The sequence below is a fragment of the Ovis canadensis genome, chromosome 4 (genome assembly GCF_042477335.2).
Source record: "Ovis canadensis isolate MfBH-ARS-UI-01 breed Bighorn chromosome 4, ARS-UI_OviCan_v2, whole genome shotgun sequence".
In the NCBI taxonomy this organism is placed as follows: domain Eukaryota; kingdom Metazoa; phylum Chordata; class Mammalia; order Artiodactyla; family Bovidae; genus Ovis; species Ovis canadensis.
The window spans coordinates 113,836,795-113,863,189 of record NC_091248.1 but is presented as its reverse complement, the minus strand read 5'-3'; the positions used below and the strand labels follow the sequence as shown (position 1 = coordinate 113,863,189).

The window sequence follows — 26,395 nt, the reverse complement described above, 5'->3', positions numbered from 1 at the left end:
AGGTGGAAAGTGAGGCTCAAAGATATTGAATATTTCCCTGCTTATATGCACTTTATAAAAATGTCAAACAAAAAAGCAGTAAAAATTAGGAAGTAAAAGTCCCTCGGAGTCTCACCTGGGCGAGGAAACAACTACAAGCGATTAGTGTGTAATCTTCCTGAATTTGTAAAATGTACACAAAAGCACGCATCTCTCCCCCACTCCTTTTCTCAAGAAACTGGGATCATATTATACATTCTGTTCTGAAACTTTTTTTTTTTTTCTTTTCTGTTAACAGTGTGCTTTGATTGTCTTGCGGTGTTGATAAATCTTATTAATGAAAGTAGGTTTGCGGGGGAGGTTAGAGCTTCCTGATAACACACCTGGTTGTGTGATCTCACACAAGTTACTTTGCCTCTAGGACTACAGTTTCCCCCATTTGTAAAATGAGGGCAGGCAGAGCACAGAAGATTCGGCGCTGTAATGCCAACGATCAGGGCATCTCAGCCCCCCGCCTCGTGATTATCTGGGATAATCTCCAAGGTCCAGCCCTACTTGACTTGGACGGCAGCCGCCCCTTTCAATAACTCAGATGACACAGCCGCCGCTGTCGCTGCCAGTAAAACCCAGCTAGCAGTGCTGCTTTCATTCGCTCTTTGAGCTGGGTGATAGTGACGGGAGCAGCTGGGCGGGTCCGGGGGCGGGTCCGAGGGCGGGGCCATAGGCGCGCGGCGCGCAATGCGTGCGCGCTGGTAGGCCGGCCTCGGCGTGACGGGCCGGTGCTCGCGCCCAGCCCCTCCCCACTGGGCCTTAGCTCCGCCCCTTCGTCCCTCACCCGGCTCAGCCCCTCGCGGCGCTGGCGCAGAGATGGCGGAGGCCGTGGAGCGCACAGATGAGATGGTCCGAGAGTACCTGCTCTTCCGCGGCTTCACGCACACTCTGCGGCAGCTGGACGCCGAGATCAAGGCGGATAAGGAGAAGGGCTTCCGGGTGAGGGGCCGGCGAGCGCGGCGCGGGCAGAGGCGGCCCCGAGGGAGCCAGGAGCTGGCTCTCCCTCAGCACTGCCCTCCGGGGCGGGAGCGGCGCTGTCACCGCGCCAGGGGGATCATTGACATCAGCGCGTCCGGCACTCGCTTGACAGATGAGGAACTGAGGCCCTGAGAGGAGACATGTCTTGTCTGAAGTTGCCAGCGAGTCAGGAGCATCGCCGAGGCTGGAGCCCAGGTGCCCTGACTCCTGGTCCAGGGCTCTGTTCTCCACCCCAGTCTCCCAGCAGGTGCTGGCCAGTCATTAGCTGGATGGCCGATGAGGTTTGAGGAGCTATGGTTGGGTAGACGTTTGGGTTTGGGGAACAGAAATATTCTAAAGTCGGCTTCCAGTGGCATTGGGAGCAAAGGGGTCTGCAGCCCATGTTGAGCTAGGTATTTGAAATGGCTTTGTCAGTGACCCATTGGCAGTTTTGCTTCACCTTTGAGGAAGACCTTGTACATTTGAAAACATAACTTTGCTCAGACATGCTTTTCTGTTGAGTTCTTGGAAGTTATATGTGTGTGATTTGTGTGTATGTCTGCTGGCTTCAGTTGGTGTTGGCAGGTGAGTTGAGAGAGGCAGTGCTAGCAGCAGGAACACCGGAGGGGAGTTAGGAGACCTGGGTTCTTGTCTTGCCAAAGTTAGTGGCTACTTGGTGGTGGCTAAAGCAAATCATTTCAGCTCTCTGAGCCTCAGTGTCCTGATCTGTAAAATGGGGTGGGTGGTTAGAATGGTATCAGTATTCAAAACCTGTTCCATCTTGTGTCCTCCGATATGAGTGCTCTGCACAAGGAGGGGACCCCTTTTGGCTGACACTCTGAGCAGCTGCTAGGGCCTTAGTGGTGCTTAGAGGACTTGAAGGAGACAGTACCTCTAACATAAGCCTTGGAATCCTGGAATGGAGGAGGCACATGGATATTGTCTCACTCCCTCTTTTTTGCTTTTTGAAATCTTAGGTCACTAAGACCAGAGAGTTGAAGTGACATTGCCAAGGTGGTTGAATAAATTAGCGCCAGGTCCAGGCCCTGGACTCTGTCTGGTTCCTGGACCAGAGTGCTTTTACACCTGAAATTTCCATGCTTGCCAAAGGGTAGAAACGCATATCTAACATTAAGAAAAAAAACTTGAAACCTACTATGTTAGTGTTTTAAAAGTTTTATAGATTGCTAACTTAAAGAAAAAAAAAAATGGAAGCATCCAGAAGCTGCAGCAAGAGGAAAAAAGCTGTATTAACTCTGTGGCGCGAAGAGAGACTTCCCTTTTCCATCACATCTTTCTCTCCCCAGGTGGACAAGATTGTGGACCAGCTGCAGCAATTAATGCAGGTGTATGACCTGGCTGCTCTTCGGGATTATTGGAACTACTTGGAGCGGCGGCTCTTCAGCCGCTTGGAGGACGTGTACAGACCCACCATCAACAAGCTGAAAACCAGCCTGTTCCGCTTTTATCTCGTCTACACAATCCAGGTGTTTCTGGTTCAGGGATCTCTTGGTGGAGAAAATCCTTTAATCCAGAAATAGATTTTCTTTTAATGCCTAGGGACAGCTCTTCTCTGTTACTCTGGGAAAGGGTGGAACAGTCAGTGCAAATTATTTTTGACTGTTTTCCAATTTTTTTTTCCATTCTCATCTGTAGATCATCTGACTTATCTTCCTCATTCCTATTTCTCCTCTTGTCTTAAGCACATTAGCCTGGGTGGTGTTTTGAAGAATATAAGTAGCTGGGTTAAAGTCTGAGTAAAAAGGTTGTGACTGACTTGAGGGTTGGGGGGTAGTAAATCACTTAGATTATTTGAAAATCAACTAGGAATTAATTTTTAGGGTGGCATTTATCACTAGAGCTTTAAACAAGCTTCTTTGAAGTTATAAGGAACTTGAGAAAAGAGTGATGATTTCTTTTATACAGAGTTCATAGATCGTGTTTGACGACTTGCTCAGCAGACCAGTATTCAAAGGCTGCCTGTCGTGTGGTGGTGAAGAGTCTCACCTCTGGCCTTCTGTCTCTCTCCTTTCTTTGCCGCCTCCTCCGTGTCTTCGCAGACAAACAGAAGTGACAAGGCTCAGGAGTTCTTTGCAAAGCAGGCCTCGGAGCTCCAGAACCAGGCTGAGTGGAAGGATTGGTTTGTCCTGCCCTTCCTGCCATCTCCAGACACCAACCCCACCTTTGCCACCTACTTTTCGCGCCAGTGGGCCGACACCTTCATCGTGTCCCTGCACAACTTCCTGAGTGTCCTGTTTCAGTGCATGCATATCCTCTCAGTGGCTGGGGGGCTGGCAGCCCAGCCGGAGGCCAACCGACCGCGAGATCAGCGGCTGCTGCCCTTAATGCAGTCATTTCTTCTACAAAACGCCCAAAGATCATCGTCGTGTTGTCACGTGACGGGGCTGGGCAGACTGTGGTTATTTTGATCTGGGAGGGTGGGAGTTGTAATTCTTAGTTCTGCTGCTGAATAGTTGACATGGGCGGGTGGGGAGACTGTCCTCGCAGTAGGGGGATAGGAGCCCTCAAGTAGGGCGGGGCCTCTCCCAGCAAGCACAGCGAAACTGGCCGGCCTCGAGAGCACCGTCTCTGCGCATGCTCCATGCCTCCCCAGGATTTCACTGGACTTTGTTGGGATTAGGTAGGGGGTGAAAACACTTCTAGGGCTGGAATATCCTTCCTGTGTTAGTGTCTGGGTCACTGTCTTCACAGTGACCTCAGAGTCCCTCAACTTGTCAGAGGACAGGGCAGCTTTAAGAATATGTGGAGAGATTTAGGAGAGAGAGAGGACATAAATAATTTCCAAGCCTACCTTATGTACCCTTTTATCGTGGAAAGCTGGGGACCTCCTTGCTCACTTGTGCTCTCTGGCAGGAACTCCCCGGGAGGAGAAGGGGGTCTGGTTCGAACGGGGCTGCATGGTGAGTCACTGATAAGCTGGGCGTTGTGGAGGCCCACCCACCATCGCCTTTTGGTCTCTGGAAAGACCATCTTCTGGTGGAGGTAGGAAGGGAGCGTCTCCTTTTGTGCTGGGGTGATTGTGAATTACCCAGGTTGGCCCTTTTTCTCCCCCTGCTGCCGCTCTTCATCCTGAGGGCTTTCAGACAAAACTCACAAGGGGCCCAGCCCAGAGGTGGTCAGGGCTTGACCCCGTGGGCCCTCCAGGGAAGCTCGTTGTCCAACCAAGGCCCTGCGGCATAGTGCTCTTCCGGACTGAAGCCATATGAGGTGGTTGGGAAAGACTGACACTTGGACCTCATGTGGATTCTCCTAGGTGGCTCCTAGTCTGCAGAAAGCTTGCTTCTCAGCCTGAACCTTTGCCAGGGAGAGGCTCACCCTGAGGAGGGGAAAGGCGAGCAGCCAGTCCTTGCACGCAGCTGGTAGAGCAGCTGGCCATGTGTCCACAGATCCGCTGGCCACTGGGCTGGCTTTTCGCTGAATGTCACTAAAGCTTAGACTGAGTGTGAAGCCCGCAAGATAAACTCTTTGCTGCTGGCATTTGGGAGAAAGCGTCAGGTTTGGATGTATGTCCACTGTGGGCTAGCCAGGCAGGCTGCCAGGTGTCCGTGAGTCTGTCTGAATGAAATCAGGCCAGACCCAAGGTCAAGGGAGGGGCTGTTCTTAAAGCTGTGAGGAGGAGCCCGCAGCACAGTCTGTACCCCGTGTCACATGCAAGGGTGTGGCTGCGGTGTCTAGAGTGTCTGGAATGGCTTTTAATCGTTTTGCAGGCAGGCTTATTCTTTTTCTTTTAAAACATGTTTATTGAATTGTGTTATCTTATTGCAGAGTTTGTGATAGAATATATATTTTAATTGGCAATTTTCCCCCCAGCTTTGTTGGAATATAATTGACAATTAAACATTGTGTATATATATGTATATAAAGTGTAAAACTTGAGGATTTGGTGTATTACGTATTGTGTCATGACCAGCGCAATCAAGTTGATTAAAAGGCAGGCTTATTCTTTAACTCGATACACCGGTTCCTGTGATCCTGAACTTTGATGCGGAGTGCCAGAGGACCAACCAGGTTCAAGAAGAGAATGAAGTTCTGCGCCAGAAGGTTTGTTCTGAATGTCACTTGCTCCTTGGGAAGCACTTCTGCTTTTCATGTGTGAAATTAGGCAGTGGCCGTGGAGGGTGAGTCAGAAGAGACAGCGCTGGTCTCAGGTGGTGGTGAGTCACCAGAAAGGCAGTGTTGGGAGCTGTGACAAACCTTTGAAAACCAGAGGCAAGGCTGATGTTTTCAGTCGTAGCATGAGCAATGTAGTAACAGTTGTGAACTTTTAAGAGGAAAACGGCTCTATACATGGATGTCTCCTTGCAGCTAACCTGCTTGTATACCTCCACTTCCCATTCCCAGGCCTGTTCCACTCATCCCCACATCTGTCTTGTTTACAGCCCAGACGTTATTTAATTGTTCTCAGGTCTTTCTACTTTGGTAAAAGAACAGCTCCTGGGGCAGCTCACATTTGCCTTTCCATTTGCCTGAGCATTTCTCTAACCTTGAAATTGATGCACCATCAGAAAAGGGAGGATTTTTTAGAAAAAGGAAGCTTATAAGCTGTTTCGGTTTTGGGGGTTTAATGTTCTTAGGTTTGGGCCTGTGTGCATAATTATCTTCAGGCAAAAAGTAAAAAATGCTGACCTTCATTAAAAAAAATTTTTTTTCCACCTGAGTTCCAAAGTCTAGTTTTGTAGATGCCCAAGAGGAAAGCAGGAGTGGGTGGAGCTAGTTTTCTCAGTGAATTCAGGAAGAAGCAAGTCAAATGATAAAAGGGAAGCAAGTCAAATGATAAAAAGAAAAAAGAAGTCGGTTCCGTATTATCTAACGGTCTTCAGTTTTCTCACCTCCTTGTCGTCAAGTCACAGCAGCCTCACCTATTTTTCCTGCCTGCGGAGAGTGAGACGGGCTCCCCGAGGCTGAGGGCGAGTGGTCTTTGAGTCAGTGTGGTTGGGTTTTGGATGTGATGTGTCTGATCTTCCCCAGGGGAGGGAAGGCTAGCTGAGATCCCTGTCTCACTCACCCCCACCTCTATGTAGCTGTTTGCACTGCAAGCCGAAATCCACCGACTGAAGAAAGAGGAGCAACAGCCAGAGGAGGAAGAGGCCTTGGTCCAGCACAAACTGCCTCCTTATGTCTCCAATATGGACCGCCTGGGGGACTCGGAACTGTGAGTGTGTGCCGTGCCCCTCCTCACTCTGTCCCCAGCGTTCTCCCTTCCTCCTGGTGACGCCTCCAAATTGCCAGGAACCTCCTGGGCGCCCACTAGTCTGAGTTTTCTGTGTCTCTGGGCCTGACCAGAGGCAGGGGAACTACAGGCTCTGCCAGCGGCTCGCACATCCAGGTGTGTGCAGCCTGGGTTAATACACGCAGCCATTGTGGTGAAGCCCTGGGAAGTCTCTGCGCTCTGAAAGGAGCACCTCATGGATGTCAAGATTGCCAATGCATTTCTCCATAGAAGCATGCTCTTGTCTCAGGGTTCGGAGTGGTAGGCAGGTTGGGAGAGAGGTATTTGAGCAGCCTTAAAAAACAGCCATTGAAAGCCAAAGACCCAGATAATGATGATGATAATAGCAGTGGAAGAGACTGCAGGCACCTCCGGTCCCAGGATCAGTGATTGGTGAGTCAGGATGCAAACCCAAGTAGTCAGATTCCAGACCTACCTGTGGCCCAGTCCTGCAGCAGATAAAACTGCTCTGGTTTCTGAGCTAGTGCCTGCTGAGGGAAGTAAAGTGCAAGCCAAAAATCGAACTTAAAAACTTTCAGTAGCTGTCTTAAAAAAGGTAAATTTTAATGATATTTATTATTTAGCCCAGGCTTCCCTGGTGGCTCAGATGGTAAAGAATCTGCCTGCAATGTAGGAGAACCCAGGTTTGATCCCTGGGTCAGGAAGTTCCCCTGGAGAAGGGAAAGGCAACCCACTCCAGTCTTCTTGCTTGGAGGTTTCCGTGGACAGAGGAGCCTGGCAGGCTACAGTCTGTGAGGTCTGACACTCGTGTCAGCAGAGTCTGACACTACTGAGCGACTAACACTTTCAGTTTTATATAGCCCAAGTCTTTCAAAGTATCATTTCAACGAGTAATGAATATAAAGTATTCATGAGCTATTTAACAACTCTTTTTCATGCTAAATCCGGAATTCCAATGTGGATTTTATGCCTGGAGCACTTCTCCGTTTGGACTGACCAAATCTCAGGTGGTCAACACCACACGTGGCCAGTGGGCAGTAGACGGCTCTGCTCTGAGCTTTGCCACGGCATCAGAGCCACAGCCTTCCCCATTGTGCCAGGTGGGCTGCGAGCTCCCCTTGTGAAAGAAGAACACCAAGCGTCAGGCCGCCTTAAAGCCCAGACGTGCAGGCCTGGCCACGGCTCTGGTTACTGGCAGCATCTGTAGCCCACACGGTGCGTGCCCCGGGTTCTCCCAGGCCCCCGTCCAGCGCCGTGACCTCGTGCTGTGTCTGCTTGTCCAGGGCCATGGTGTGCAGCCAGAGGAACGCCTCCCTCTCCCAGTCGCCACGCGTGGGCTTCCTGTCCTCGCTGCTGCCTCAGAGTAAGAAGAGCCCCTCAAGGTTGTTGCCTGCCCAGGGCCCCCCTCAGACTCAGAGCTCAGCCAAGAAGGAGTCCTTCGGCAGCCAGGTGGGTGCAGGTCCTGCCTTTCTAACTCTCGCCAGGAGGCCTCCGACACCCCACTCATCACCCACATGGAGACTTGCCCGCCCTCCCTTTGGACCTGCAGGTGGGAGGGTGGATGGTGACAGGAGGAAGTATACTCTGAGGGGTCCCTTCCCCTTTCTCATCAATTTCCTCTAACTCATCTGTGCTTATGGCTAAAATTTGGTTATTCAAGCATGAATTCAAATGATTCTGGACTTTAAAAATTTTTGGTGATAGGAAGTAGTGTGTAGATAAAGAGTAAAGTTCTAAATCAGTGTGGTATTTCTTTTACTACAAGTTCTTATTTCCTGATGCTACAAAGGATTTTTGCTATTTTTTTTTTCTTTCATAAAAGCTTGCAAGAGAATTTCTTTTATGCCAGCGTATGTCCAAAACTGACTAGTTTTCCAAGTGGAGATGGTCAGAATTCATTGCTTTCAGAAATGCTGGCCAGAGTGAAGCTTTAACAGATCCAGAGTTATGCTTTATTGCTTGGGTAGGGACTGTTTCCCTCTCGAGATTTTTATTACTTGCAGATACAGTAAGTTGTCATCATCTCTGCCTTCCTTTCCTGCTGCCCTTGGCCTGAGAACAGTTGCAGGTGACACGCAGCATGGGGCTGCTGGGGACACGGGTCTGTCCATGCTGCCACTGGGATGCCAGGGCCTTTAGCACAGCACTTGGATTTCATACTGTTCCTCAAGTGCAGATGCTGAGCAGGACATGGGGGAAGAAAAAGCATGGGCTTCGGACTCAGGCAACTGTACCTTGTTTAGCATCCTTGCTCACATCTCCCCACCCACTTGGCATGGGAATAGATAAGAGCATTTACTCCCTATGGGGAGAGGTATTTGAGTTGAAATGAGAGCCCTCGGTATATACAGTGAGTGCCTGGCAGATTATGAGCTCACAATACATTGTAGTTGTTGTAGCTGGGAATTTTAGCCTGTATTAGATGATGTATGGAGTGCTACATCCCTTGAAATGTACACGAAATGATGAAATTCAGTTTCATTAACTTGAAAGAAGGTCTTTGTGCTTCGGCCTGTGGCCATATCTTTACTTGTTCAGGCGCTAAACTGAGGGTGAAATGGGATTGGAAATGTTTGTGAGGTTCCTATTCAGGAGACGAAGGTAAGAATGTGTAATTTGCAGCAAACGTTCCTTACTTTACCTTTAAAATATATTCAAACGAAGCTTCTGGCATGTTAACAGAGCAAAGGTCGCACTCTTTCCATTTCCTGGATAGAGACGATAAATGTTCTCAATCCGAAAAATCCAGTGGTTGGCTCACTTGTTTTTTTTAATGATATATTTGACTCAGCAGTGATGTTTCAGCTCTAAAAATAATGAGTATATCTGAGATTCAAGAAAATCATAGAATTTAGAGTTGGAGGAAGTTTAAAGGTCATCTGGACCACACTCCTATTGGCTAGGAGGGTGGGCCAGATGACCTTTAATTTGATTGATTGCCTCCTGTGGTAGGGAGCTCACTGCTTGTGTTGCGGGGGGGTGTTGGCCTGTTTGAAAGTTGTTAGTTGAAGCCTCTGTGATTTTCACTCACAGAACGTGGCTTTGCCTTCAAGCTGCATAGAATAAGGCTTCTTTCTGTCTTTTCCATGCTAAACACTGTGTTCCTTCCTTCCTTTCTGCCCAGCTATTTACCCATGTGGTGTGATTTCTAGACTCCTCACCATCCTGGTTCCCTTCTTTTGGCGGGGACATTTTAATTTTTTAACTCCCCTATACGGTTGATGGCCAAATTCGGTTTACAGTTCAGGATGCTCTCTTACCAATACCAAATCCTGTTAGTTATATGATCACCTCCTGTGATTTTAATGATATATTTCTTTTAACTCAATAGAAAATGACATTGTTGTTTTTTTTTTAAAATAAGCCTGGGTCAGGAAGATCCCCTGGAGAAGGAAATGACAACCCGCTCCAGTACTTTTGCCTGGAAAACCCCTTGCACAGAGGAGCCTGGCGGACTACAGTCCATCGGGTGGCAAAAGAGTCGGATATGATGTAGTGACGAAACAAGTTGTAAGCTTCAGTCGTATCAGCATTTTGCCCACTGTGATCGGCCCCTGTAATTATTGTTGTTAGCACTGAGAAGTTCCCTACATTATAGACGTAAAGTCTACAGTGATACATTCTCTGTGCATTCACTGTGAATCTGGAGACAAAATTTTAGAAGTAGCTGTAAAACCACAGTTCTCAAGCTCTTCTGGGCTCTCTATTATAGAAACCCCCTCAGGCACCTCCTCAGCAGGCTCCCCAACTTCAGTGCTACCCCATCCTCCCCTCCAGTTACAGTTTCACTCCTTCCACACCCGCTTAGTTACCTTGCGACTATGAGGGGGCGTTATGGTTATTACAGAGATAACCTCTAATTGACGGTAATGTAAGAAAGCAAAGCATCCACAGACTTGTGTATTTGTAACTCTTATGAGTATCAAATTATCCTCTAGCTCCCATGACATCAGCAGTAAGAATGCTTCCCCTGGGGCTGTTTCCATGGATCTCAGCAGGATGGGGAAAAGGGAGTCCTCCTCCCCATCTTCCATTCTGTAATTTCTCTGTTACTTGGGCCTGTCTTCTGGGTGGCTTTTTTTTTTTTTTGCCTCAGGTGAGGCCAAATTACTGGAACTTATTTTCTGTTCCATTTGGACGATTGCCTGGTAAGTCTATTCAGGCCACTGAAAATGGATTTAGATCCTTCTCTAGAGTGAGAGGCAAGAAGGTCAGATGATAAAGCAGGATAAAGGTACCTCTCTTAAACTGTAGGAGACAGGTAGATTATGATAGACTGGGACAATATAATTTGGACTGTTGGAATGTTACATGAATCCAGTAGTGAAGATTTTTATGAAGTTTGCTCTTAAAATAAAACTTTGAATTACTGGGTGTGTCCCAGTGAACATTTACTTAAGTCATATGCCTTTGTAGCTGGACACAGGTTTACTTTACCTACTTATTTAGGCGTTTGGTGGATAGCTGCATTCATCAGCTTTTAGTGTGCTATTGTTTTTTGTTGATGTTTCCCCTTCTTTTGTATGGGGATTCCCTTGTGGCTCAGCTGATGTATCTTAGATACAGTTTAAAGAGAAGCTCTAAGTAGGATCTGCTAGGTCACGTTTAGGTCTATAGCTCTCTTGGTATAAATTACCCTATTGTTATAAAGATAGTTTTTCTTATTTATATGTTAATGCCTGTTTGAATTTTCATTTTGGAGTACTTTCCCGCCTGTAATACACTGGACAGCTTCCTTGCCATCTTAACTCAAGAAGGAAGCATTGCTTTTGTTCTTAATGTTGTGATATACTTGCTGGGAAAGTGTTACAAGTACCTTTTGTGTCAGCTGGAGGAATTTGAAGTCTATCTTAAGCCCCTCTATTCCATCCATTTGGGCCAATTGAATTGGGTACTCTTAACACCACCTGTTCGGAGAAGGCAATGGCACCCCACTCCAGTACTCTTGCCTGGAAAATCCCACGGACGGAGGAGCCTGGTGGGCTATAGTCCATGGGGTCGCGACTGAGCGACTTCACTTTCACTTTGCACGTTCATGCATTGGAGAAGGAAATGGCAGCCTACTCCAGTGTTCTTGCCTGGAGAATCCCAGGGACGGGGGAGCCTGGTGGGCTGCCGTCTATGGGGTCGCACAGAGTCGGACACGACTGAAGCGACTTAGCAGCAGCAGCAGCAGCAACACCACCTGTTAGAGGAAAAAACCCCGTTTATGAGGTGTAGCAGGTGAGTAAGGACAGACAAGCATTCCACCAAGTGCCTGTGCCTGTTCTGCAGCCTTCTCCACCTTTGGCCCCAAAGTGGGGTACCCCTGTAGCCTGTGTACTTTCCCGGGGCATGCCTGCAGTAGTGAATGGATACTTTTCCCTTTTCTTCTCAAGTATCCAGTATAAAGATTTCTTGGTCAGGCTGATAAGTCTGAATCATAGTTGTGCCAGGCTAGTTTGAGACTTCCTTGCTTGCCAGGATCCCACTATTTTGGAAAACAGCTGTCAACCCAGGAAGCTGATCTTCCTCCTCTCAGCACGGTTTTTATAGCTAGCTGTGGGGTTCTCATTGGCACCTTTGTGGTCCAGAAAACATGGCCTTTACTGCCAGCTCTTCTATCTTTTCTATCAGAATGGTAGAGCCTTTGGAGATGTGTTTTGGAATTCATTTCTAATTTTATTTAATGAGTCCTATTTTTTTTTTCTTGGTAAATCAAGCTAAAGGTTTGTCTATTTTGTTTGACTTTCGAAAAAACCAGCTCCTGGTTTCAATGTTCATTTTCTATTGACTCTTTTTTTTTTTTTTAAGATATACTTATTTATTTTTATTTTTGGTTTTGCTGGGCTTCATTGCTGCACATGGGCTTTCTCTAGTTGCAGAGAGCGGGGGCTTCTCTTCTTTCGGGGCCTGGGCTCTTGGCCTGTGGGCTTTGGTCACTGGGGCTCACGGGCTCTACAGCGCAGGCTCAGTAGTTGTGACGCACGGGGTTAGTTGCTCCACGGCCTGTGGGAATTTCCTGGACCCGGGATTGAATCCATGTCCCCTGTATTGGCAGGCAGATTCTTAACCACTAGACCACCAGGGAAACCCGCTATTGACTTGTTACTCTATTTATTTGTTTTCCTTTCTGATCATTGTTATTTCCTTCCTTCTATTAACTTTGGTCTTTGTGTATTCTTCTTTTTCTAGTTTCTTGATGTGTCCAGTTAAGTTGTTTACTTGAACTCTTTCTTTCTTCTTAATGCAGGTGTTTATTATTAGAAACTTCCCTTTTAGAATTAGTCTTGCATAGGTTTTGGTATATTGTGTTTCCATTTTAACTTGTCTCAAGATGTTTTTTGATTTATCTTTTGGTTTCTTCTGTGACTCATTGGTTGTTCAGGAGTATGTTTTCAGTCTCCATATATTTATGAACTTTTTTTAGTTTTATTCTTATAATTGACTTCTAGTTTCATCCATTGTGATGCTTGCTAAGACTTTAATCTCTTTACCTTTATTAAGGCTTACATTTATTAACATATGATCTATTCTGGAGAATGTTACATGTGTGCATGAGGGTGGAATGTTCTGTAAATGTTTATTAAGTTTACTGGGTCTAATGTGCAGTTTAAGGCCAGTGTGTCTCTAGTGATTTTCTGTCTGGATGACCTCTTCATTGAAAGTAGGCTATTGAAGTCCTCTACTATTATTGTATTGCTGCCTATTTCTCCCTTCAGGTCAGTTAATATTTGCTTTATATATGAGGTGCTCTGATATCAGGTGCATAAATATTTGCAAATATTATGTCCTCTTGTTGAAACGACCCTTTTATCATAAAATGGCCTTCTTTGTCTCTTATTTCAGCCTTTGGCCTAAAGTCTCTTGTCTGGTATAGTATAGCCTATAGGGGTTTTCCAGGGGGCACAGTGGTAAAGAAATCTGCCTACCAGTGCAGGAGAGGCAGGAGACACAGGTTTGATCCCTGGCTTGGGAAGATCTCCAGAAGGAGGAAATCGCAACCCACTGCAGAATTCTTGCCTGGAAAATTCCGTGGACAGAGGGGCCTGGCAGGCTACAGTCCATACGGTCGTAAAGAGGTAGACATGACTCAGCAACTGAGCACGTTTTAGCCTCCCCTGTGAAGTTCCTTAGTCTGAGCAGTTTGCCTTCTGGATCAGTCAGGAGGAATAAATAGATTTGTGTAATGAAGGTTGGCACCCTTGGATCACCTACTAGGGAGTGAACCACCCTCCACTCCACCACCCACCCTGGGACCATGTGAGGGAACATGGCTAACTCAGGACCACGTGTTACTTTTGGGAAGGTAAGAGAAGTCATCTTCCACTCTCTAAGACGGTGGGACCTGTCCAGTGCTCCTTGGATGCTTCTGCAGAGCGGCCAGAAGCGCCGAGAGCGGGGCCTCTCTTGGTTGTTACCTGGAGTCTGGGATTATGGCATTCCTTCTTCCCTTTTCTGTTCAGCATCACTTCTTTCATGTGCTTCCATCATGGTTTTGCTTTCTTCAGGTTTTTCCGAGCGTGGGGCCACTCTCAGATCTGGGTGTGACTTACAGTTCTGTTGAGTTCTCCCTGCGTAGAGTGAGTAATTTAACCTCTCTACACAACTGCTCCCCATCTTAAAACAATGCCTCATCTTTAAGGGAATGTTTGTAAGATTCTTCGCATGGTACCTTACATATGATAAATGCTCAGTGAGTAATATATATTGACGTTATTGTTGTTGATTTTCTTCTTAGTTTGTTTTTTTTAAAAATCTTGACTAAGAAACTTACTGTTCCCCAAATAAGCCAGAATTCAGAGATCAGCCACTCTAGAGAAACTATCCGTGACAAACACAAGTACCTGGAGGTATAATAAACACCTCCAGGTACCACTGGAGGTCACTTCCGTCAGAAAAACAAAAATAACCAATCCTGTGTATGTCAGCCACGTCAGAAAAACAAAAATAACCAATCCTGTGTATGTCAGCCACGTCAGAAAAACAAAAATAACCAATCCTGTGTATGTCAGCCACAGTTAGGCTCCAGCTAAAATAATAGCCTTTAAATTTTCCTTTCTTAACTGTTCATGTGACCTCAGGGTCCCAGGGAATCTGTGTCAACCATTTAAAGTTGTTTGGTGTCAACATAAAACATAACACGTAGAAGAACTGGAAGGCCACATGTAGACTTCGGCTGGATTTATTCTCTTTACTTATGACTTGTGTACAAATGATTTGTGAGTGTGTTGGTCTCAAACTGAGTGGCTATTGGTATCTATAGCCCGTTGCTAAGAGTGTTAAAAAAAAAAGGAGAGGGGGTAGGAGTATGACTGTCACAATTTGTGGGAATAAGATTAGAAAAAGAGAACCCAGCCAGATTATCTGGAAAGGTGATGCGGTGGCAGCTCCCTTTTAAAAAGGTCTAGATTAGAAATCTTCAGTCTCTGTGGGAGTGGGGTGGGGATTATATACTCAGTTGTGTCCAACTCTTTGTGGCCCCATAACTGCAGCTCGCCAGACTCCTCTGTCCATGGGATTCTCCAGGCAAGAATGCTAGAGTGGGTTGCCATGCCCTTCTCCAGGGCGTCTTCCTGACCCAGGGATCGGACCCATGTCTCTTGTGTCTCTTGTATTGACAGGAAGCTTCTTCCCTAGTGCCTCTTGGGCAGCCCCAGTTAGTTGCTCAGTTGTCTGACTCTCTGCGATCCCATGGACTGGAATTCTCTAGGCAAGAATACTGGAGTGGGTAGCCATTCCCTTCTCCAGGGGATTTTCCTGACCTAAGGCTCGAACCTGAGTCTCCTGAATTGCAGGCAGATTCTTTACTGTCTGAGTCACCAGGAAAGCCTGGGGTGGGAATTAACTGAGTTCATTTGCTGTAACGTTGGTTGACCTTATCTTTTGTTGCCGTTAAAAGGAGCCAGAAGATGCCAGTTTCTCTCTTGTCTAGTTTATTCTGCCCCAAAGTCCTTGAGTTTCCAACTATTTCTGTTAAAAGATTTTCTGGTTGCCCAGTAATTATTTCCAAATACCTCAATATTTGTTAACATTGACTGGCTTAGTCATGTACTTGGCCCAAAACAAGAGAGGGTATTGTGTGTCTTTTTCCCTGTTGAGGGGTGATTCTATTTTGCATACTTTTTTTTTTTTCTCTCTATTGCCCAAACACATTGTTGCTTTCAAATATAACACCAGAGTAGGGCCGGATCTGCCTCATTATCGTTTCTTCGCTAAGTGCTAACTAAACTAAATAAAGTTACCTATTGCGGTTTAGATCAGGAGGATATGTGTGTATCTACCTCCAGGCAGTTGATGTGGCAGGCAAAGTGCTGAGGAGTTGTCCTTTCAGGATGGGGGAGTGGAGAACAGGAAGGAGGAGGTGCAGACTGCTGGTGTTTTGCCCTTGACCTTGCTCATGGGCTGAGATAATAACATGTTTGTTTTTTTTTAATATTTGTTTATTTGGATTTGACTGTGCTGGGTCTTTGTTGCTGCCTGGGCTGTTCTGTAGTTGCAGAGAGCAGGGGCTTCTCATTGTGGTGGGTTCTCTGGTTGTGGAGCATGGGCTCTAAAGCGTGTGGGTTTCAGTCCTGGCAGCTCCTGGGCTCTAGAGTGCAGGCTCAATAGCTGTGGCACACGGGCTTAGTTGCTCCCCGGCATGTGGGGTCTTCCCGGACAAGGGATCGAACCTGTTTCCCCTGCATTGGCAGGTGGATTCTTTACCACTGTAACAGCAGGGAAGCCCGAGATAGTAACACTCAGCATGGACAGGGAGGAGCCTTACTCAGGACTGAAGGTAGAGTCCCTTCCTTGGCTCCTGCTCCCCTCCTTGCCTGGGCCCACGCGAGAAAACATGTTTCACAGCCTGGTGTCTCGTCCTCCAGACCGCCAAGGGCAGGGAGCCAGCCGGCGCGCCCAAGGACGGGAAGAGCCTCTTCGGCGGGCTGGCGCCTGGGGAGTCCAGCTGGTCGCAGCACCGGCAGCGGCGCCTGCAGGACCACGGCAAGGAACGGAAGGAGCTCCTCTCCATGACTCTGCAGGTGCGGCTTGGCCTCAGTCTCTCACGAATGCCTGCGGGGACAACCCACAGACCCTCCTCCATGGTGGAGAGCCGTGGGATATGGCAGCGGGGAGGGGTGGTGCAGGGCCTGCTCTTACCTCTCTTGATTTCTTTTGCTGTGCGTTGTGTGGTTTTGCCTAATTGGCTTTAACTGCTTGCACTTTGGTGGTTTTATTCCAGAATAATCTGGCTTTCCAGTGATCCCTTTTCCCGGTGTAGTGTTGCCCTAAGCAGGGGCCATAAAATGCTGGCCTCTGAAGATGTTCCCAGAAGACGAGCTCTGTGAACAGTTGGTATGGGAGCCCTTGTGTGCTCTCTCCTTCCCCGGGTTTAACTGTGCCTGTTGGTGTGCTCATGTCACGGGTGCTCGGAGCCGGGGGGAGGGTCCCCTTGGTGTACCCAGCATCGCCCAGCTTTGCTCAGTCACGGGCCTTTTCTCCTGCACTCCTTGCTGGAGTCGCTATCCTGAGGGCCACGTGCCCACAAGGCGGCCGTGCGGTGGCCCCAGCCCTTGCCAGGCTGGGTTCAGAGACTCCTCTCACCAGTGAATGTGGGTTGGGGCTTTCCCTTCCTGGTGGTATAAGCTGCTGCTGCTTCAGTGAAAAACTCGGGATTGAAGGCAAAGCCCGAAGGGATTTACTGCCTTAAGTCACCTTGTTGACTGTTTATCTCCTAATCCAGGCTACTTGCCTGTTTTAAAGGCATTTTGGGGGTTAGCAGCCCTGAACTTGTTCCGGTCCAATGGCATAGAGCCTTATGGCTCACATCTCAGATCCTTCTGGGCTGTAGGATTAAAGGTGCACCAGAGCTCAGCCACTCCCGAGGGCACCTCTGAGCTCCGAGGTCTGTTCCTCTGTTCTTTTATTTTGTTATATTTTATTTTTTCTGTAAAAGTGCTCTTTCTGGGTCCCTGAGGAGAGCTTCCAGGAATCTCCAGAACCAGGAGGGTGGTAGAGAGCACCCTGGCTGATGCTCCATAGCATCACGGTTATGCCTGGATGAGCAGGTGGTAATCGTGGTGGCCAGCGGCCAGTGCCCACAGGAGGCAGAGACGGGCAGCAGCAGCCCCCTGGGTGGCAGAGTGTGTGGGTGCCATTTGGTGCCCTGCCTTGCTCTGGCTTAGCTGCTGTCCTTAGGCCTAGCCCATCACCCCAGTCTCTTGGCTCCCCTTCCCAGGAGGAGGTGCTGGTGGGCAGCCAGGCTTACCTCGGATGCACCTGGCTTCCCGTCGGTGTCCCATCCCGGGGCCAGCTCTTGATCCTAGGCAAGGTTACTTAACTTCAGCTTTCAGTCTGTTTCCACAGCTGTAAAATGGGGTTAATAACAGGATCGCAGGTGGTTGAGGGAGCACCACATGAGACAGTAGGTCGTGTTTCGCAGTGCCTGGCGTGCAGGGGGCACTCCCTGCCTCACTGATTCTTGTTAGTGTTGGCCTAGTCTGTCAGGGTCGTGCGTGTCCTGGGTCTCGTCAGCTGGGGCCGGGAGCCCCTGGCCCACACTTCCCTCCTCATGGTCTCTAGGAAGGGGCTGCCGGTGAAGCAGGCTCTTGGAGTTCAGAGCTCTTTCTTTTAGACCCCACGACCACCAAGATCCTCCCCCGAGGGCTGTGGCCTGGCGTCCTAGACACCCCCAGCCTGTCCCCAGACATGGGGAGTGGCCGGGCCCAGCGCCGACCCCTCACCGCTGACTTGTGCCCGCTTTGCCTGACGCAGTGTGCGGAGAAGAAGCCCGAAGCTGGTGGCCCAGAGGCAGAGCCCTGCCCGGAGCCCCATGTGGAGGCGCTGGAGACGCTGACGCGGGTGCCCACGGCAGGCCCTGAGGGTGGGGGGGTCCGCCCCGAGCAGCCGTTCCTCGTGCTGGGCCAGGAGGAGTACGGGGAGCACCACTCTTCCATCATGCACTGCAGGTGGGTGCTGGCCGCTGGGACAGGGCCTTGGGGGAAAAGGGGGCAGGCTCTCCGGGAAGCCTGCGGTCTTGGGCTGTGCGTGTGAAGGCGTGGCAAGCAGGACGATGAGGGATAACAGAGATGCAGGTGGTGGGATGACCCCAAGGGACCGTGAACTGTCAGAGAAGGGCTGGACAGCTGCCACTGGGGCTGTTGTTGGTCAAGTCACCTCCTCCACTCCTTACGATCCTGGAGAGTAACGTCCAGAGGGTAGGTGATGCCCACTGGGCCCAGCACATAATGGATGCTTTATGAGTAGTTCTCAGCTGGATGAATGAATGACTATTTCTAGAAGTAGTCCACACCCATCCTTGGAGCATGGGCATCTCTCAGCAGGAGAGTCAGTAAAGGCCAGTCCTCTGGGCCTGGGCTGATGAGGGTGGCGGACTCAGGCGGGGATGCTAATGGCGTGCCTTTTTGTCTCATCTCAGGGTGGACTGCTCGGGGAGAAGGGTCGCCAGCTTGGATGTGGACGGGGTCATCAAAGTGTGGTCCTTCAACCCCATCATGCAGACCAAGGCGTCCTCTATCTCCAAGTCACCACTGCTCTCTTTAGAATGGGCCACCAAGCGGGATAGGCTGGTGAGTGGTCTTGCCCATGGCTGGACCTGTGGTCTTAAGTGAGGACCTCCCAGGGTTCTCCCCTGCTGCTCCAGCACCGCGGGCTTGGTTGGGACCCCAGGCTGAGCCCCTTCACTCTCTTCTCACTGTGCACTTGAGGACCGCACCTCCAGGACAAGGATGGCCTCCAAGGCAAGGATGGCCTCCTCTATTTTTCCTGGAGGCCTTTATAGGCCCAGAGCTAGAGCTGTCCCCAGGACATGCAAATGGGGCTGTCACCCAGACCCGTGACCAGCTGAGGCCTCTGCCCATGGAGGTGGTGGTGGGCCACGAGCCAGCAGGCAGGACCCGGGTGGCTGGCATTGAAACCGGAAGACGGGGGTTAGAGGGCAGAGGGTCTCCTTTCCAGCTCTACCCGTGGTGATACCTACCTCCCATTCCACAGATTCCTTCAGTGTCAGCTCTACTGTCTAATTTTTTAAATGAGGTCCATTTTAGCCGGTTTCCCCTGTACTACCTGGAGGAGTGGAGTTGGGTCACCCTGCAGCCTGCCCTCCACCTCACAGGGGTGGGCCTCACCCTCCTGTGAGCCTGCCTGAGCAGGCCTGACCCTGAGCTGTCCCTCTTCTTCCAGCTGTTGCTGGGCAGTGGTGTGGGGACAGTGCGCCTTTACGACACGGAAGCCAAGAAGAACCTCTGTGAAATCAACATCAATGATGATATGCCCAGGTGAGCCAGACGCCGCTCCAACCAGTCACTGTGCTTGGTGGGCCGGCCTTGGCCTTGGCCTTGGCCGAGTCTCTTGAGCCCAGCTCCCCCTTCCTTTGTGGGCGGGCAGAGTGCTGAGCTGACCCCCCCGCCGACACCCCCTGTGTGTTGCAGGATCTTGTCTCTTGCGTGCAGCCCTAGTGGAGCCTCTTTTGTCTGCTCGGCTGCAGCTTCGAGCCTCACTGCCCACGTGGACATGTTGGCACCAGACATCGGCAGCAGGGGCACCAACCAGGTTCCGGGCAGGCTGCTGCTCTGGGACACGAAGACCATGAAGCAGCAGGTGGGAGTTTCCCATGGTGCCCCGGGGCTAGGCACCCTCCCGGGGTGGGGAGCACACAGGGTGCGCTGCCCACTGTTTCTTTGGTCTCTTCCCTCTTTGCTTTGGGCTCCTCACATTTTGATTTGTGAGATTTCAGAGCATGTTGAAACGTAGTAATACTCCAGTGGGGCAGATTGCTGGCAACGGAAGTCATTCGGAAGGTGCCACAAACTTAGAATTCACACACAGCCTTCTAGTGGGCCCTTTTGGCTTATTGAAAAATTTAAACATTTTTTTAATATTTAAAACTTTTTTTTTAAAGTAGTTTTGAAAATGAAAGTTGCTCAGTCGTGTCCAACTCTTTGGGACCCCATGGGCAGTCCATGGAATTCTCTAGGCCAGAATACTGGAGTGGGTAACCTTTCCCTTCTCCAGGGGATCTTCCCAACCCAGGGATCGAACCCAGGTCTCCTGCATTGCAGGCGGATTCTTTACCAGCTGAGCCACAAGAGAAGCCCAAAAGCCTGTAGCACCCAGTAACCCCAGGCAGTCTCCCATTCAAGTACCAACCGGCTGTGACCCTGCTTAGCTTCTGAGATCAGACGAGACTGGGAGCGTTCAGGGTGGTGTGGCCACAGAAAGGGTGGTATGAGTCGTTTTAGGCTCACAGTAAAATGGAGAGGAAGTTTCAAGGATGTCCCCATGCACCCTGTCCTCACACGTGCCCAGCCTCCCCTGCTATCAGTTTCCCTCACCGGAGCAGCACACGTGTTACACCTGATGCACCTACACGGACACATTGGAATCACCCCGGGCCCACAGTTGACATCAAGGTTCGGTCTTAGTGTTGTGTGTTCTGTGGGCTTGGACAGATGGGTGATGACATGCGCCCTCCTGCCCCATTCCATCCAGCAGACATCTGTCCTCTGTCCTCTGGCATCTCGTAGGCCTTCTACCTTATCCCACCCAGTCTGATCAGGTCCTTTTTAATCTTGTTATTTCCGCCTGCAATACAGGAGACCCTGGATCGATTCCTGGGTCGGGAAGATCCCCTGGAGGAGGGCATGGCAACTCATTCCAGTGTTCTTGCCTAGAGAATCCCCATGGACAGAGGAGCCTGGAGGGCTGCAGTCCATGGGGTCGCAAAGAGTCAGACATGGCTGAGTGACTAAATACATTTTCTGCTGAGGGCTTTTCTCAGGATTTTTAATTTTGTGTTTACTTGTTATTTTCCAATTTTTCATTGACTATTCAATACATAGAAGAGACTATGGAAATCACAGGTGTTTGGAATAAAGAGAAAACTGTAAAACGCGTGCCTGCCTACTGTCACGGTTTAACGATGGAACACTACTGATCCTTTTTACGCTCTGGTGTGTCATTCCTCAGTCTTGGTCCCCTTCCCCCTTTCAGACAGAACCTGTCTTGGAATTGGTTTCTTATTGTCTTACATTTTAAATGTGGTTTATCCTTTTTATAGCTGCAGTTCTCCCTGGATCCGGAGCCCATTGCCATCAACTGCACGGCCTTCAATCACAATGGGAACCTGCTGGTCACGGGGGCGGCTGACGGCGTCATCCGGCTGTTTGGTAAGCGAGTGTGCTCACAGCAATCCTGGTCCCCTCGTCCATCGACCCAGCGAAGAGAGTTGGGTTTTTGCCAGCTGGACTAGAGGCTACTGCGAAACCCCGGTTCAAGATTCCCCTAAGAGAACTTAACTTTGGTCAGCGTCTGCTTCAGGACCCCCCTACTTACCTTAGTCCTGATCTGAGTCAGTGGACATGGGAGGGGATGGAGCTTAGCAGTCCTTCAGTCCTGAGCTCTTGGATCTGAGTCCTCACAGCCCAGGTGAGATCCAGGAGTCCTGTCCTCTTGGTCTGGCCACTTCACTGTCCCTGTGAGGGCAGTAGGAGGGTAGACTTCAGAGTCATCAGCATGCTCTTTAAAGCTCCTCGCGCAGGCCTGCCCCAGGAGACCGGAGCCAGCACGTCTGCAAAGGCACCGCTAGGGGCTGTATCTTTAACTGATCTCCAGGGCGCCCTGGTGGGAAGGACTTCTGTGTCCTCCTAGACTTACAGGCTCCACCGTAGGATTCCTGAACCTCACCTTTGACCAGTGAGAGAAGCTTTCATTTCAGACAGGTTAACAGAATACTAGGCACGGTGGAGGAGAGAACCAGTGAACTGAAGCACCCGTGCTGGCTCTTCACGGCGGCCGGCTCTGTGACTCCCGTTGGGTCCCGGGGGCCCCCTGTCTCCAGCACGGCCCCTGCCCTGCAGGCACAGGGAGGGTGAGGTGCCTCTGCCTGCGGGCAGGTGCCTCCGCAGGGCCTGGGCGGGAACCCTAGCGGCATCTTGTTGACTCAGACATGCAGCAGCATGAGTGTGCTATGAGCTGGAAGGCCCACTGCGGGGAGGTCTACTCCGTGGAGTTCAGCTACGATGAGAACACTGTGTACAGCGTCGGCGAGGACGGGAAGGTGAGCGGGCGCGGGCTTTGGTCAGCAAGCTCCCTTCCTCTGGCTCCGTAGGCATCTGGGATTCTAGAGGGCCCCCTAATAGCACAATGGACTGAGTTTAGTCCTGACCGTACCCTTTACCAGCTCTGTGACCTGGGGCCTCTCTTCACCCACTTTTGTCTTCTGTAAAACAGAGAAGAAAATAGTAACCGGTCTCATAGGATTAGTGAGGTTTACATGAGTTCAGTGGGAGTCGACTGTCATGAAAGGGGAGGACCCACATCCTTTCTCCTGGTTGTAGCAGGAAGGACGCATCTCCCTGACCCACCCTGCTCGTGGGTCCCAGGGCGGCCAGGGTGTACTTGAGTGAGCTTGGTCACTGGGTGATCACAGCATGGGTGGGCAGAACTTGCTAGGCCGTGGGGGCTGGAGACAGCTGCTCCCAGAGCCAAGAAACATAAAAATGGGGCTGGGGAAGAAGGTAAAAATAAGTGCCCCCTTTTAGAGTCTCCTTGGAAGAATTCGTTAGGATCCCTGGGAAGGGAGCTGGGGCAGGCAGAGCTGGGATAAGGACTTACTTTTGTGTGTCCCCTCCTGGGCCTTCTGGATTGTCCACCTCTGGATTCTGTCCACCTCCCTTATCCAGTGAAGACAGTCGTTACAAAATGGATTCTTCACTTGAAAACTCTGGAGCAAGGCTTTTTAAATCAGAGCTTGACTTGCTGTTCATCTGAATTGAGTTCTGAGTCAGGAGGAGGTCACAGCAGGCAGCCTGGCCCTGAAGCAGGCTGAAGGGTGTTTGTATTGCAGTCCCAGAGCTCAGCTTGTGCTCCACCACCTGTGTTCCATCGGCTGCACTGCTGAGAAACCAGAACTGCATATGGAATTTAAGAAAAACCTAGCTGGGTTCTAACCCTACAAATAATATTAACACCAACAGTAGTAATAACAATCACTGGAGCATTGTGCCAGCTCAAGCGATGGGAGTCCAGGCTGGTGCCTACACTCTTCTGCTCCTAGAGTCAGGCCAGAGAGAAAGTTCCGACCTGGACGTGATGTGTCTGACTCTTTCTAGATTTTCTTTCCTTCAAAATAAAAAAAAAAGCTTACATTGTGTCAGGAGGCATGGGGACTGGATGATCATCTCCCTACCCTTCCTGGGGCCTGTGGACCCCCTCCACTTCCTGGGGGCCGCCTCACTACTCCCTGTACCACCCCCCCACCAGGCCCTGTGCCCTGCACCCTGGCCACCCCACTGAGAGCCCTGTGCTTGTGCTTTTGGGCTGCAGTTCATCCAGTGGAACATCCACAAGAGCGGCCTGAAGGTGTCCGAGTATGGCCTGCCCACTGACGCCACAGGCCCCTTCGTGCTGTCCGGTTACAGTGGCTACAAGCAGGTCCAGGTGCCCCGGGGCCGACTCTTCGCTTTCGACTCGGAGGGCAATTACATGCTGACATGTTCTGCCACGGGGGGCGTCATCTACAAGGTACCTGGGGGCCCAGTGGGTGGCAGGGGCCTGGGCGTGGTTGAGTTCAAGCCCCGTCCCTGTCCCTGACGCCGCCCGGTGGCCATGGAGACGCCTCTGGCCTGGGATGGACAGCATCTGGGCCTCCCAGCTGCAGGCTGGCTCAGGGGAAACTGTGGGGATGGGAACGAGGGTGGCCTGCCTCTCTGCTCACCCGTCCCTGTCGCTTGATGAGCCTGCCCCTTTCTGCCTGCCTCCGTGGGAATAATAACAATTGTAGAACATTAAGAACGAGGGAGAAGGGCTGGGTGTTGGTTTGGGTGAGTGCCCAGGTGGTCTGTTCCAGTTACTCTAATCTGGAGTAGATTTATTGTTTTATGAGATGTCCTGTGGGTCAAGGACATCTGGGACAAGAAATTCAAGTCACGTCTGGGACAGAAATTCAGGGGTGTCGTGTGTCACATGGCAAGTAAGCTGTCCACTCTGTTTTGTCCCTCAGTCGATCTGCTTGTCTTAACCCTCTCATCGCAGCCTCTCTGGTTCTTGTACCTTGTTCGTGTATATAATCGAGTGAAATTCTAAACCTCTCCATCTGGACTGTCCTACTAAGTAGACGGGGTGCAGGGGGGGTGGAGGGGGGATGAGGCTTTGTGTTGTGGCCTGAGCACGTAGTTCCAGTTCCACGTGAATGCGGTGGCGCTTCGTCTGCAGGCGGAAGGTGTCACGGAGTGGGATGCTCTGTCCCGGGGGCTCACCGTCCATGGGCAGCTGTACCCTGGGGGGCAGCCGTGGGTGGGTGTGGCCTTGGCACGGGCTGTGTACACCAGAGACAGTGTGGCCCCTCTCCTGGTGCTCACACTTAAGTGAGAAAGAGACACAAGCATCAGCGGGGAGGACACAGAGCTGAGGGCTCAGAGGGGAGGAAGCCGGGTGGGGAATGAGGCCTTGGGGAGGACTAGGAAGGGGGCGCTCGGCTGTGGAGTCACGGCCTTTGGAGGAGGAGGAGGAAGGTGGGCCTTGGTGTCCCACGGGGCAGCAGGGAGCAAGGGGGGAGGGGGGAGGGGCTGCAGAAATGGGAAGTCGGGAGCCTTCTTGACCTTAAGAGTGGCGCCAGGGTGCCTGGGTCTACTCCCAACAGGGCTCCTCTTCTCTATAGATAGATGATGACGACTCAGGTGGCTCTTGCCCTCCCCTTAGAAATTAATTCCATAGTTTGTGTTTACTTATTTGTTCATTTCAATGGATATTTTAATAGAAATCTTTTTTAAGCTTTATTGAGCTACAGTTGATAAATCACTCAATAAACTATATGTTTAAGGTATACAATATGATGCCATCATATAAAGTTTCATAAGTTCTTGTAATTGCTATTGGGAGCCACTGTAAAGAGCTTTCAGTTTAAAGCCTAATTTTATTTCATCATTTAAAGGCTTGGTTGAGTCCCGGGTGGGCTCTTCTGTTGCTCTCTGCATGACTCTGTGTGTGTGTACATGACTCTGTGTGTGTGTACATGACTGTGTGTGTGTGTACATGACTATGTGTGTGTATGTACATGACTGTGTGTGTGTGTACATGACTCTGTGTGTGTGTGTGTGTGTGCTGCTTTATTTTTGATCCTGTAGGCTTTGTCACTTGTCCTGATCAGTTCAGATCAGTTTGCAGTCAGACTTGCTCTTTAACCAATTAATGAGTTGAAAGCTTCCCCCCTCATATCCTTTAAAAGTGTCAGTTCAGTCGTGTCCAACTTTTTGCAATCCCATGGACGGCAGCACGCCAGGCTTCCCTGTCCATCATCAACTCCCGGAGCTTGCTCAAACTCATGTCCATTGTGTCGATGATGCCATCCAACCATCTCATCCTCTGTCGTCCCCTTCTCCTCCTGCCCTCAGTCTTTCCCAGCATCAGGGTCTTTTCAGACACCCACAGCAGGTTAAAGGTGGCAGAGAGAACTCTGCCTCTTAGAGTATGTTAGGGACTTATTTTCCCCTGTGGTTGAAGGAGTAGCTGTAGTCAGGAAATTGAAGGTATTGCTGGTCCAAGTGGTGAACCTGAGACTTTCTGGCCGGAGGGACATGTGTGCCTGGGCGCATCCTGGGTTTGGGGTGGCAGCCCCCCGGGCCCAAGGCAGTTTGGCCCCCGGAAGTGGATGAACTGCATGTGTTTGTGAGCACTGCCTGATGATGTTGCCTCCTGTCCCCTTGCAGCTGGGCGGGGACGACAAGGTTCTGGAGAGCTGCCTGAGCCTGGGCGGCCACCGCGCCCCTGTGGTCACCGTGGACTGGAGCACAGCCATGGACTGCGGGACCTGCCTCACTGCCTCCATGGACGGCAAGATCAAGCTGACCACCCTCCTGGCCCATAAAGTCTGACGGGACCCGCCCCGAGGGTCACCCACAGAAGCAGTATTATCCTAGCATGCGGGCGGAGAAGACAGGAGAAGAGGAAGCGCCCTTCGCGGCCCCCTGCTGGCTGGGCAGTCTTCAGGGAGAGGTTGCCTGGAGCGCTTGGGCACTGTCCAGAGACCCAGCTGGAACGAGAGCCACGTGCAATGGTGGCACATGCTCCCCAGACATGGGCTCGCTGGGTCTGCCAAGAGCGGGCTCCAGATGGCAGGGGAAAGCTCAGGAAGGAGAAGCGTTGTGGTGGCTGCTCTGTTGGCCCAGAAGAGATTGGAAGTATTTTGTATATATTTGCTCAGTTTTCTTTTTTAAAAAAAGAATGCTCTTGTGGTCA

General features: G+C 50.4%; 1 protein-coding gene across 5 annotated transcripts; it reads left to right on the top strand.

Moving 5' to 3' along the window:
- The first annotated feature begins 696 nt into the window (after positions 1–696).
- On the top strand, positions 697–26,395 carry WDR91 (WD repeat domain 91). Of its 5 annotated transcripts, none has more exons than XM_069588444.1 (15): positions 697–969; positions 2,295–2,474; positions 3,048–3,255; positions 4,967–5,049; positions 6,030–6,160; positions 7,462–7,627; positions 16,027–16,182; positions 17,915–18,108; positions 18,579–18,729; positions 19,343–19,437; positions 19,591–19,759; positions 21,219–21,327; positions 22,105–22,217; positions 23,486–23,683; positions 25,867–26,395. In XM_069588444.1, exons 1-15 carry the CDS (start codon positions 847–849, stop codon positions 26,029–26,031), a joined length of 2,241 nt encoding a protein of 746 aa, XP_069444545.1. In that variant the 5' UTR covers positions 697–846; the 3' UTR covers positions 26,032–26,395. The 5 variants fall into 5 exon arrangements, 4 of the variants coding, with proteins under 4 accessions (XP_069444545.1, XP_069444547.1, XP_069444546.1 ...); XM_069588446.1 differs by having other exon boundaries at positions 838–1,255; XM_069588445.1 differs by lacking the exon at positions 697–969 and adding an exon at positions 1,004–1,289.

What these genes read in the sequence shown, in the direction of transcription:
- WDR91 (XM_069588445.1), top strand. Translation starts at nt 1,149, where the DNA reads ATGTCTTGTCTGAAGTTGCCAGCGAGTCAGGAGCATCGCCGAGGCTGG. An exon ending in TGTCCTGTTTCAGTGCATGC is followed by an intron (nt 3,256 to 4,966) that starts ATATCCTCTCAG and finishes AACTCGATACAC; the next exon opens with CGGTTCCTGTGATCCTGAAC. An exon ending in CGAAGACCATGAAGCAGCAG is followed by an intron (nt 19,760 to 21,218) that starts GTGGGAGTTTCC and finishes TCCTTTTTATAG; the next exon opens with CTGCAGTTCTCCCTGGATCC.